The sequence below is a fragment of the Sinohyriopsis cumingii genome, chromosome 16 (genome assembly GCF_028554795.1).
Source record: "Sinohyriopsis cumingii isolate HCF-2022 chromosome 16, ASM2855479v2, whole genome shotgun sequence".
Lineage (NCBI taxonomy): Eukaryota > Metazoa > Mollusca > Bivalvia > Unionida > Unionidae > Sinohyriopsis > Sinohyriopsis cumingii.
In genome coordinates, this window is record NC_142976.1 from 40,919,386 (window position 1) to 40,933,389 (window position 14,004).

At 33.6% G+C, this 14,004-nt stretch overlaps 1 protein-coding gene across 5 annotated transcripts in view; it reads left to right on the forward strand.

The window, feature by feature from the left end:
• LOC149780285 (zeta-crystallin-like) overlaps positions 1-3,475 on the forward strand; it is a 69,409-nt gene extending 65,934 nt beyond the window's left edge. For all 5 annotated transcript variants that reach the window (XM_089937092.1, XM_089937090.1, XM_089937088.1 and 2 more), the window contains exon 9: positions 236-3,475. In XM_089937092.1, the coding sequence (XP_089793218.1) occupies positions 236-397 (162 nt within the window). In that variant the 3' untranslated portion in view covers positions 398-3,475. The remainder of the gene's footprint in view (positions 1-235) is intronic.
• The last annotated feature ends 10,529 nt before the right edge of the window (positions 3,476-14,004 follow it).

Genomic DNA, 14,004 nt, shown 5'->3' on the forward strand with positions numbered 1-14,004 from the left:
AACATCCCAAAGAGTAGGACAGTGACAGGGAGTGCTTAGATGTAAGAAAATCATTATTGCTCACTGTTTCGTATGGTGAACGTTCAGAACTGTCATTCTTTGTATGGTTATAGCAAAGATCTGAGGAGATCACCCCAATCTGAGATCAACAGTCTTGAATAATTATTCATGTTGCAAAATTGCAAGAACTGTACTTGACTGTTTGATTAATTAGCATGATGTATGTCAATTATAGGAGGAACTTGCAAAGATGAGCAAAGGTATTCAGGATGGAATGGCTACAGGATGGTTACAGCCCCATGTAAGTCAACAGTATTCATTGGCAGAGTCACATCTGGCACACAAAGATGTCATTGAGTCCGCTGGAGCCAAGGGCAAACTTGTTATTAAGCTCTGATTCAATCCAGAAGGAAGAGTGGAGACATTTGGTAGTCATTTGATAAATCTTCCATAAAGTCGTAAAGTTTTTCTTATTTTGGCCACAATTGATACAAACTGTGAAGTTGGTGTGATTCGGGTAGGTAAGGTATCCATCAGCATTGTCATGTAGGTGCTGTTACTGATCATAAACAGATTATTGTTTTTATAAAATTTAACATTAATTAGTCTTACTGTACTCTGTTAATTCCTAATTTTTGAGTAATATGTTGTAATCATCACAAAATTTCAAATTGAAAATCATTTTTTGCAATGGACTTTCACTGTGGCACACTGGCACTCATTGGGTGAAGAAAAGGATATTGTTAGGTCTAGTCATTACCACTGCAGTGGATAATTTAAATTGTTCCAATACATGGTGCTTTATTTGTGACATCATAGCACACAGAATTCAATCTAATTTACACTTGCACTTCTTGGTTAGCCTCATGAAAAAATGTTGTACTTTAACAGTGATTTTGTTGCCTAATTCTGTTGTACTTTAACAGTGATTTTGTTGCCTAATTCTGCTGTACTTTAACAGTGATTTTGTTGCCTAATTCTGTTGTACTTTAACAGTGATTTTGTTGCCTAATTCTGTTGTACTTTAACAGTGATTTTGTTGCCTAATTCTCAGAGCATTTATTTAACAGTCTTACAAGGAGTACCAATCAGCAAAGAGCAAAATAATGTCAGTAATTGCCACTTAAAGTTATTTCAAATCGTTCTCAAAAATAACATCTATAGCTGCAATAGCCGGTACAGAATAATGATGGCGGATGGGAGTGGGGCAGCTATGGGGTAGGTAGGTCTGTATGAAATGTATCTTTCCACTTAGAAACCTCTTCAGGGCTATCAGATTTTTTTTACCTACTTGTCCAGGACAAGCGATTTCAGAAAATTCACTTGTCCCAGATTTGTAAAACTTTGAAATGACCTAGTATAGTGTCAGCAACATCACTGATTTTCTGCACATGCTGGCTAGTTGTTATGCATTTTGTCATTCATTTTTATTGTTGATTCCACCTTGGCTTAGAAACCCCATTTTTACATTATTCTTATTTGCATTGTAAGAGGCTATTGAGTCATTTTGATTTGAATTGACTTGAAGACTTAATTAGACTTAAGATAAAGCTGGAATCATAATGGCTGCCAAAGTTTTAGATTTGGCGCATTTACTAGCATTATTAATGTTATTAGTGGTGATATGGTATATTTCATATCAACCGAAGTCTGCATGACTATTATATATCATATCCTGTAATCAGATTTATTTCATTTGTTATTCATACATTTTTAATGTTCAAACAAATTTGAATTTGAAAGGTATTGTTGTATACAGCTCTGTATATTTTAACATGCTAATAATAGTCCATGACTGCTATCTGCATCATGTACTAACACCATATAACAAAAAATTTTATGGATGTGTTGAGTGGGTGTAGGGGTGACTTGATGAAAATTCCAGTCTAAAGAACAATTTATTATTATTTATATAATCAAATATATTTGTTTTTCTCTTCATAGTAAATGAACTAACAGCCTTCAGAAATTTGTTTCAGTCCTAATGTCTGCCTGAGATAGGTCCACATTTCGTGATTGGTTTTCATAGATACTTTAGTAGATGTTCACTCCTAATTTAGTTCTCACACCAGTGCCATATATACTCACTTATAAGATGAGTCCCACTGCAAACTACACAGAGCCTGATCTGCTGGCACATTATGGGGCAGCAGATCTTAGTATGTGTGGAATGTTAGAAGTATTCAGTAGAATAAACAACATAGACCCTGATCTGCAGGTGCATTATGTTATGGAAAATCAGGATCTTTGTTGTGTAGTTTACCTCAACTTATAAGCAAATAAGTATGGTAAGAGAGAGCCATATTTGGTCAGTATTAGTCACAAAAATAACTGTTTCAAGTACTTTTGTCTATCATAAATTATGACCTTTACACTATGGAAGACAAGAACCAGAATTATATTTACATTGCATTTATCTGCCAGATATTTTAATAATGATAAAAAAAATTGTATAATGGGATCTGTCCTTTGCAAAGATTCTGAACTCAGCTGATCCCACTCTCTTTCTTAGGTCTACCTTCAGTGGCACATGTGGTATGTTGCTGTTGACCTGCATGTTCTTTCCAAAGCGTCACAATCTTTTACTGACATTTTACATGTGGATTTTCACATGTACTGGCATGTTGTATATGAGAATTACAATCATTTGTCATAGTAAACTAATAAAATTGACTGTTGCTTATTTGTTTTACATGTGCTCAATCACGTGAAAGGTGGGATTTACAATTAGTTGTCATAATAGACAAGATTGTAAATTGTATATTTACATACGTGCTCATTCAGATCAAGCTGGGGTTAATTGTTATTGCTGGGAAATGCTGCCAATGTGATCAGAGCTGAGCACATTAGCTTTATGACAATGGCAATTTCAGGCATCCTAGAGCCATTTAACAAATGCAATGCATGATGATAGCAAAATACATCTGTACTGGCTTGTTCGAGAAAAATGCAAATGGAAAATTTTGTTGCTGTCTAACTTAAGTGAAGTGGTTTTTAAAAAAATCTTTAAGCACTGATACAAAATGGAATTATAATGACATTTTAAGACAAGTTTTTACAATGAGGTATATATCTCATAACTGGAATTGTGTTACATTCATATTTCAATAATGATACAAAAAATTGTATAATGGGATCTGTCCTTTGCAAAGACATGTGGTACGTTGCTGTTGACCTGCATGTTCTTTCCAAAGTGTCGCAATATTTTACTGACATTTTACATGTGGATTTTCACAAGTACTGGCATGTTGTATATGAGAATTACAATCAGTTGTCATGGTAACAAGTCTGATCAAGTTGAGCTGTATAAACAATTGAATCAAGTATTGAATTTCCACTTACATTTGTATGCTAGCCAGTGTTCTTTAATATGAATCACAGAATATGTATCAGTAAGTGTGCAGCTGTCACTGGTGTAATAAAAAATATGAATAATAGTATTGTCACAACTTGTTTAATAAAAAAATGAAAAATAGTATTGTCATTTTTGGTTTTTCAATTGAGTAACCGTTTCGTTATACATATGTCAAATGTTTCAACTTCATTCTTTGTGCCTGTTTTTCTTAACTATTTATTTTGCTTACTTTACACTTATCTTCAAGAGGAAATTGTTTTTCTTATTTCTGATTATTTACAATTTCAGAATTTGTTATTACCTCACTTAACTGAATGCCAGTGGGGTTATAGTATGGTATGGCATTCATCATGCATCCCTTCAGCAGTTGGTGGTTTTAAACCACTTGACAGAAACTGCAGCACTTTTGACTAAACTTGACAGAAACTGCAGCACTTTTGACTAAACTTGACAGAACTATCAACACTTTTGACTAAACTTGACAGAACTATCAGCACTTTTGACTAAACTTGACAGAAATTGCAGCACTTTTGACTAAACTTGACAGAAATTGCAGCACTTTTGACTAAACTTGACAGAGAGCATCCTGGCTTGAAGATCTTTCAGATTTATACAAACAATAACATTCCTAAGTCAGATGTGGTCAGGATTAGTAAAAACACAAAACCTTCAAAAAAATCCAAAATGGACAGCATGTAGTCAGATTTGGCATAAATCATTTTGACAGTAAGACCTTTCAAAATTTTTATAAATGATCAGATCCATCTTAAAATATGGCCACAGGGACTAAAATAATAAAATGTATAATTTTATATACTTGTAAATCAACTATATCTATGTGGAACTGATCATCTGCATTACTAACAATAACCCCTGTATATGAAATCTTTTTTATCCTGTAGGTGTAATTTTTAGGTACACTGTGCAATCATTAATCTTTTAGTTCTGAATATTTTATAAGGCTTTGAGACTCTATCTATTCCAAGGAGTCAAACTGATAGACGAAAAACACCACTAAATTTATCCGATCATGAGCTTGTATGCTATGCAATGTTGAATTTAAATCAACAGACAGCATGTATGTAAGTGTAATATTATGATCTCTAGGCCAAGTAACCCAGTGCAATGAATATATGCAGTTTATTTATGTATGGCCATATTAGTCTCCTGTATTCTATAAGTACATAATTATTTCCGTTAACTCCATATGTAGGTAATGTATTAATTTTTTAGCACCAGGCAACTTTACTCTTGTCTACTTGTTGTTGTTCTAGGGTTTAACGCCATTTTTTCAGCACAAGATAGGCTATACATGGTGGCCAGTATAACTGGTGGAGGAAGAACCCTGGAAAACCCAGGGAAGAACCACCGACCCACGAGAAGCTACTGGCAGGCTTTCCCACGTACCAACGTTAGTCGAGCCTTGGACTCGAACCTACGCAGACAGAGGTGAGATGGCAGTGATCCGTAACGGAGAGCGCTTTAGACCACTCGGCCACTTGGGGCCCCATACTCTTGTCTACTAATAAATAAAATATAATATTGAGTTATTTATTGTCTGACTGGTAAAATGAATACATTGGTTGATTACATGGGGGTATTTTCTCCAGTGGTTTTGAGCATAGAATGATGAATACTATCTTGTTAAATATGTGGGAAAGAAGAAGAATAGAATTGGTACACACTAGCTATTGTTTATTTTGTATTTTAAGGACTGTAAATATGTTGCAAGACCTTTGCAGATCTAATAAAATTAAAATCCAGACAGAACAAATCCTGATATAAAATAGTTGAAAAAAATACCTAGTTAGATTTATTGTTAAATAGGTTTATATTATCTTTAACAGATAAAATGTGAATGTGGTAAATTAATTAATTGGAGTCAATAAAATGAGGACAGGATGGGGGCACAGGCTTTTTATGCAATGTCATTGCTGTATTCTTGCAGGTTGGTGGTCTTGTTATAAGGAGTATTTTGGCCAGATTTCTCTCATTAAAAAATATGAAGACTACTGAACCTGAAGTTATACTCATTAAAAAATATGAAGACTACTGAGCCTGAAGTTATACTCATTAAAAAATATGAAGACTACTGAGCCTGAAGTTATACTCATTAAAAAATATGAAGACTACTGAGCCTGAAGTTATACTCATTAAAAAATATGAAGACTACTGAGCCTGAAGTTATACTCATTAAAAAAATTGGGAGATTATTAACCCTGGGTTTTGTTGTTATAACAACAATTTTTGGTGTTATAACAACAATTTTGGTGTTATAACAACAAATTTGGTGTTAGGGATCCAGGATTTTTCTCATTTATTTTAACTATTGAGAGATAACTAAAGCTTCTTATAAAGGGATCAGAGTCCCAGGCTGAGAACCAGTGGTTGGAGGGTGAAGGTCGAAAGTTAAGGGTCAAGGTAAAAAGGTTATAGTGTGAGGTGAGCCAGTAGTAACTTTTCCAATAAGAGAGTCAGTGGCCAAAGTTTATTTTGGTAAAAATTTAAGGACCAGTGTCCTGGGGTGAAGGCCAAAGATTTGCAGATAAAAGTCAAAGGTCAACGGTGCCAGAAATTCAGTTTCTTACTTTTACTGAGGCAGAACAAAAGTTTGGTACATTATAATGGTCTACATCTACAAATTTTTATTAATAATTTTGTGATGGTATTGTCTTGAAAATAGTATGTAGAACAAAATGCAGAACCTGTCTGAGATGTTAGATGACCATGTCTTCTTTAAAATCATATACTGATTATCTTAAATAAGGTCATTTCTTCAATTACACTAATTCTAGGAAGCTCAATTCATGGTACAGCATTTAGTCATGATCACATTGTTGGCAGCCATGGGGTATACCACCTTTTAATGAAATGCACACTCTGTATAATATTACTAAAGAATCAGATGAGATAAATAACCGTGCCTGTAATAATTTGGATTTTAACTGTGGTCTTTACTTATTGGCAATATCTGTCAACATGCTATCTATTTGCTACAGGGTTTATTACTGTTTCCATGAGATAAATGTAAGGTTGTCCTGTTTAAATGGTCTGTGTTATTGGTGAAGTTTTTCTTCCTGTATAACAAGTGTGACTGAGAGTGACGCTTTTCCTAGCAAATATCCTCTTTTGCTCAGAGCCAATGAATTGGGTGAATACATACTCACGCTCTTCAGAAAAAGAAGAAAGAAAAGAGAACCTCAAACAAATATGAATGAAAATAATAAGTAGGGAAAAAAGTGTAACATGTTATGTATTATAAGCAAATTTTGGTTAAATTGGCTGGTAAATCACGTAAATTGTTTGGAGGAATAAATTCGACAATAGAAACTAAGAATAATTGTTTTGGTTATTTTTAGGATGCATGGTGCATTTTCTTTACACAATCAAGAAGTACACAATATTTGTATTCTGATTATCCTGGGTCTTGATGATTATGATTTTTTTTTCTGTTTTACTATGCGATATCAGCCACGTTTAGTAACTTTAAAATGTATAAAGATTTCTTTGCAGCAACAAATGATAAACTTGCACATATTAAAAGATGACTGTATTTGCTGTGTATATTAAGTTAGGGAATGTCATAAAACCATATTGCTCCAGTAATAATAATAATAATATTTATTATTGTTATTATTATTTTAAAACTTATTTAAACTCTGAGCACTATATAGCCAGAGCTGTGTTGGTATACTGTTAAACTTCTAATATATACATACAAGAGCTCTCACACAGGGATACCCAACAAAGCTTTGTAACAAATAATGTTTAATTTTCATTTTACTGTTATGACTGCAGGTATAAGGCTTTGTAAAAAAACAGAATATGAGAAGATCACATTGGTATAATATGATCAAATGTAACACATTCCTTAAAGAAAGATCTGAAAGTATTGTTGATCGTGGTCAAAATTTAACTATATTTGGGATTACCTCAGGTTCATTTGGTCCAGATTTAACCATTCCGTGATAGTACTGTAGACATCACATTCAATATAGCCTAATTTTGCCACATTAAATATGATATTATGGTCACAAGCCTGATAAAAAGAGAATGAGGTTTGACCACATTGAATTTGGTAGCAGGGTACACGCTGAATTTATTGAGGGTGCGAATTGTCTCCATTGAACGCTTTCAGTTCAAATCCTTCTGACAGTTATGTACAGTGTATAATTTTATTTGTGCCAACTTGTGAATGCATTGTACAGCATTGTCTATTATGTGAAGCAAAGGTAAACAATTGTACAGTATTACATGAAAAAAGGTACACAATTAGCTATTTTTGTTTTTGTATTTGTCTCTGATAAATACAGTTGGCAAGCAGTGAGAGTGAAGTGACGCTACATACTTTGGGTATTTTCCTAGAGTGCATAAATAGCTCCAAAAATGGACTTTCTCAGTACCCAGAAAGTTTGAAAGCTTCCCATATTATGTCATAATGTGTGAATGAGGAGCAAATGCAAGCATATAAAGACACTAAATACATGTTATGTCTTGGCAATGAACAATATTATGCTGTTATCAGTTGTGTTGTTGTATTTGCCCCATTATAGGTTCAAGGTCTGCCATATCGGCCCGAAGTGTATACAGACTCAGATCATAATTAATTTTCCTATATAGTCTCTACATTTGTTTACTGAACTTTCAACTGTGTCAAATCATATGTTAATCTAAAATACCTTCAAAGATTACTTCTTGTTGAAGTTCTTGTCATAGGTTCACTGGCATTTCTTTGAGAGGCAGGACTGTAAACAAAGCTATGTGCAATGGAACACAGATTTTACTTCCGGATCATCACCAAGGCTTTATTACTCACTGTGCACTGGCGCCAAAACACACACATACAACCACACTATAAGCTCACATTCTAATGAATAAACAATTACTTTAAATCCATACCAAGAATGCCTAAATCTAATTCTTATATCACCATGAAAAGGAGACAAGAAAACATGCTCTGAAAATAGACTGAGACTACATTTGTGGGTACTGAACCTGAACTAATAATTGTGATCTGATTTCTAGCAGGCCCATTTATTTATGGCCAGTTATAGTCAAACTTTATATCTGTATGCCACACCTATTTCAACTTCAAACAAGACGTGACAGCTGTTAGAAAGTGTGTAGCACTGGTGTTCAACAGGGTGCAAGTTTTGACCCAAGTGCCCCTGAGAAACCAAAACTAAATTTGCTATATCTTCCTTAATTATAGAAATTTTTCAATGCAGTCAAAATTTAATTGTAATACAAGATGAGAGCTGTCTGAAAATTTGTTTGAAATTTAAGAACATTAATAAATTAAATTTTAATGGCAATTTGAATAAACAATTAAATTTAAAAAATTAAATTTTATTGAAAACTTAAATTTCATACACATTTTAATATTCAAACTGACAAATTTAGACAGCAAGGTTGACTAATGAATGGTATTTAAAACAAATGGTAGTTTGGGTCTATACAACTAATGTAAATTTTCCCAGGGATAGTGAAGCAAGATAGCTCATTGATTTTTGCAGCAAATCACAATATGCCTGTTCCAATGTACATAGGTGTACACACTAAAGAAACAATGACAGGTGCTATGTTCCATGTTGATTGTGTCAGGTACCCAGGCAGTTGTTTGTATAAATAACAGTGCACTCAAATTTAAAGTTTTGATGGGACGTTCTATAGCAAATAACCACATTGTAATAGGAAAACACAGTCATGGGCGGCTCTACCTTATTGAGCAATGGTGCTGATCTCTCTTATAAGCCATATCTTGAGAGGCTATATATCAGTGTGGTAATACGAACTAGTCTTGGTCATTTAGGGCAGGTACATTGTATATGTCCCAAAATGTGAGGTTTCAAGAAGTATATTTAGTAATTTACAGGCTAAATAACTAATTAGGTACATTAGGTATCATAAAAGTTTAAGGCAATATGGAGACTGTAAGGCTTGTTCATTGCTGCAAATATTAGTACATACCAAGAATGCCAAATCTAACTCTTGTATTACCACCAAAAGGAGATGGGAAAAAAATGCTCTGAAAATAGACTGGGACTAGATTCATGGGTACTGAACTGGAACTAATCATTGTGATCTGATTCAGATTCCATACCTGGACCATAGTGAAAACAACCTTCACAAGTTCCGGTGTTTTCTTCTATCTTGGCCTTATGGGATTGCAGTCACTCTATAGTCGCTAAAGGACTCGCGGTACTAATTCAGTTCCCATAGTAAACCTATGCAAACACCATGCTATTATAAATTCAATAACTTTAAATTTCTGAGTGCTCATGATCAAACCTATATTTATCAGTATAGATGAAACCTGGATGTCAGCTTCTGTGCAGAGGAAAGGATATGAGCCGCATCATTTTCTGGACCTGCATGTGTTTGAAACATGTGCTTTCAATTCTGCACCAAAGAGTCAGGAGCTCATTTTAATAATGAGTGTTCCAAACTCAAGACTGATAAAGGACTGAAATTCCATCACTAAAACAATGTCTCTATTGTTTTCACTTACAACTAGGATAAACTATCAAAATATCCTTTTCCTAAAACATAACTTACATTATTAACCAATCCTGGTCAGCCAAACCCTTATATGCTCTATTTTATGTTAACCATTTCCAGGATGATTCTCATTTTTCCATATTATTAGTACCATGTGTCCTATATCCACCCTTGATTTTCTTGACAGCCCTAGGAATAGTAGTTCAATACATAAGTAAGCAATGTGCATAGTTCAACTTGTCAAAGATTACATTTGTGAATATTACATTAGATTGCAAGTTTGTGTTCACCTAAAGAGCAATGGTGCATTTCAGGTAACATTTAAATATTTGAGCTTTATTTAAGAGAATCAGAAAACAATATTAAAATAAAGCTGTCTAACAAGAATCATCTTTTTTAGTACCACCATTTATCACTCTACAATTTAATGCTGAAATATATTACCAGCCTTGTCATATTGTGTAATTATTGAGTAAAGGTCAAGGTGACCATCTATATGTACATGTATTATTACAGAAAAAAGAGATGTAAATGACAAAAATTGCCTAAAATTCCTCAAAGAAGACATATAATTTAAAACTAAAGTATGGTAGACTTAAGTCCATTAAAATGCAAAATATGAATTTTCAAACCATTCACTGAAAGAAATCAGTGGGATGCAAAGTCATAAGAGGTCATCACTGTTAAGCATGGTGGAAGAGACCTTAGTGATTATATCTGAAGCATCATGTTTGAAAACACAACTAGGAAATATCATAATGCTTACTGTAATTACTCTATAAATGGTAAGTTGTATAAATTATATATATGTATTGCTTTGATATAAACCAAAGTGCAAAACACTCCACCTAGCATAGTCAAATCTACACACAACCCCTTATTGGCAACAGTTGATATATCTGAATGTGTTTAATATCCCACTGAAAGTCACTCTGGTTTACAAAAGGTATTAATTTTCCTTGTTATCCACAAATAAACCATATGATTGCCTTTATAATAAAGTTAATTGCACAGGCATACATGGCTGTCTATAGAACTCGCAGTACTACATGTAATTCAGTTCCCATAGTAAACCTATGCAAACACCATTATATTAAAAATTCAATAACTTTAAATTTTTGAGTGCTCATGATCAAACCTATATTTATCAGTACAGATGAAACCTGGATGTCAGCTTCTGTGTAGAGGAAAGGATATGAACCGCATGATTTTCTGGACCTGCATGTGTTTGAAATGTGTGCTTTCAATTCTGCACCAAAGAGTCAGGTGCTAATTTTAGTAATGAGTTTTCCAAACTCAAGACTGTTAAAGGACTGAACATCCATCAACAAAACGATGTCTCTATTGTTTTCACTTACAACTAAGATAAGCGCTCTAAAGATTCTTTTTCCTAAAACATAACTTACATTATTAACCAATCCTGGTCAGCCAAACCCATATATGCTCTATTTTATGTTACCAGGCTGGTTCCCATTTTTCCCTATCATTTGTACCATGTGTCCTTTAACAATCACATTGCTTGCGGTGTGAATAAAGTGCAAAAAGATATATGCCGTTTTGAAAGAAATCTACAAATTAAAGATTTTGGAATCACTTTTCGCACACATCCTTTCTCCTGTTTTTGAAACCAAATTCAAGCTTTTACAGCAACTTTGAAAAATATATGTTTACTGATGGAAATGATAACAATAACCTTTAATATTACTTGGTTTAATAAAAATGTTGGGGAAATGCTTTGTTGCAACTTTTAGTGGCTGAAATTTGGATTTCTGTTACGATATTATCCTTTCATAGCAGTTGTGAAAATTAATTTTCTTATTAAGAATTATCAAATAAAAGAAACCTTTCATATAGCAACAGTTAATGTAATTTTTAGACATAGAATAGCTTTTGCGAATAAATAAGCTTAAACAATCATTTAGAGGCAACTTTTCTCGTCTTGGCCTACATTCAATTTTTGTAACTTTTCACAACTTTGTTACTTTTCGTAACTTTTTGTAACTTTTTGCACTTGATTCATACCCCATTGCTTGTGTTGTTTTGGGATAATGGTACCAATTGTACAACCCCTGGTGGGCGGAGCTTAAGGTGTAGGGAACAATGTATTCAGAAATAAACAACAACACTAGCTGTGATTGGTGCATTATGTAAGAGTTGTACTCTGTCATTCTTAAAGGTCATATCAGAAAATGAAATAAAAATTAAATCAGTCAGCTAGCGAAAGGGAAATCCCCAGGGAGAGATGGACTCACGGCGGAATTCTATAAAAAAAAAAAAATTCCAAAGTGAGTTAGCGCCGATTCTGGAAAATGTATGTAATAACATTCTTTTAAAAAATGACATGATGACGGAAACAATGAGAGAAGGGTTAATAACAATTATATACAAAGGGAAAGGGGATAGGGAAAACCTAAAAAAATTGGAGGCCCATCTCCCTCCTAAATATAGATTACAAGATTTTAAGCAAAATTTTAGCAAATAGAGTTAAATTATGTCTAAATGAAATTATACATGTAAACCAGTCGTGTGGGGGGAAGGGACGAAATGTGCAAAATAATATCTTAAATATAAGAACGATAATTGATTATGTAAACGAAACAGGTGAACAAGGTGCTATGGTACTTTTTGACCAAGAGAAAGCTTTCGACAAATTGGAAAATAATTATACCCAAAAGGTATTAGAGAAATTTGGATTTGGAATTAACTTCCAAAACTGGACTAAAATCCTGTACAATAAAATAACAGCTAGAGTACAGGTAAACGGCGTTGTCACGGATAAATTTGATATTCAAAGATCGGTGCGGCAAGGCTGCCCACTATCTATGCTATTATACGTAATAGCAATTGAAATACTAAGTATCAAAATAGGGAATAACAAAAATATCGAAGGTATAAAAATCCCCAATCTGAAAGAGGATTTCAAAATGCTCCAACATGCCGATGACTGTACTAACTTCATAAAAGACCAAAATTCCTTTAAACACCTGCAAAAGGAATACGAATCATTTGGAAAAGCATCAGGGTTGCAAATAAATCATGATAAAACAGAAATACTAAAAATAGGGAACTGGATGGGAAACCACCCCGGTTTACCACGACACTTGATCAAGGTAACTGTTAAAGCTTTAGGAATCTTCTTTGGGATAAACGAAGAAAGAGAAAATAACAAAAATATATACAAAAAAATCAAAGAGAATATCGAAATCTGGGCACTAACGCCATTATGCATAATGGAGCGTGCACAAGTAGAAAAAACATACGTGTACTCTAACATGAACTATATAATAAATTCCGTAGACTTAGAAAATAAAAATTTAGATAAGATAGATAAGGAAATTATAAACTATATATGGAACTTCAAGACACATTACGTCCAAAAATCAACATTATATAGAGCCAGAACAAAAGGGGGCTTAACCTTACCATGCCCCATTTTTTAAAAAATATACAAATATTATAAACAGATTCAAAAGACTATCGACAATACCAAAAAGCCCATGGGAAGCCCTATACTATATTGGTACGGCTTCACCTTAAGGAACAGGCAAGCTATTTATAAAAATAACAAGTTCTGCAAAAAGTTAGAAGTATCTAGACATTTCAGACAAACAAAAGAACTTTTATGCAAGTTTAGGGACAAAACAGAACTCTGGGAAAAGGACATACCTAAGACATATGACTGGATTAGGGAATATGAAGCAAAAAATAAAAGAAACAAAGTAGAGGAGGAAAATATCCATATAGAATGGGATAGAGTGTGGGGGCACTGGGACAACATCGGATCAGTTAAAATACAAAGTATCATATTTAAATATTTGCATAATGCGTGGCAAACAGGCGAGACTGCCTTGAGAAGAAGGATGATTCGCGCAATAATCAAATGTCCCGTGTGTAAAACATCCAACTTCACCAAATATCATGCCATCGCACAATGTGAAAGAAGGAAGGATGACCGGGTTAAACTGATTATGGAGATATGTAAAAAAAAAAAAAAAAGAGAGAGATATCAAAGGAAACATATTCTATATTTGGACGGGAATTTCGACAAAAAAACAATAATTAAGATAACAGATTACATTACAAAAACAATGATGGCCTGTGGCCAGGTAATAACAATTACAAAATAACTAACATAGGCCATCATAACC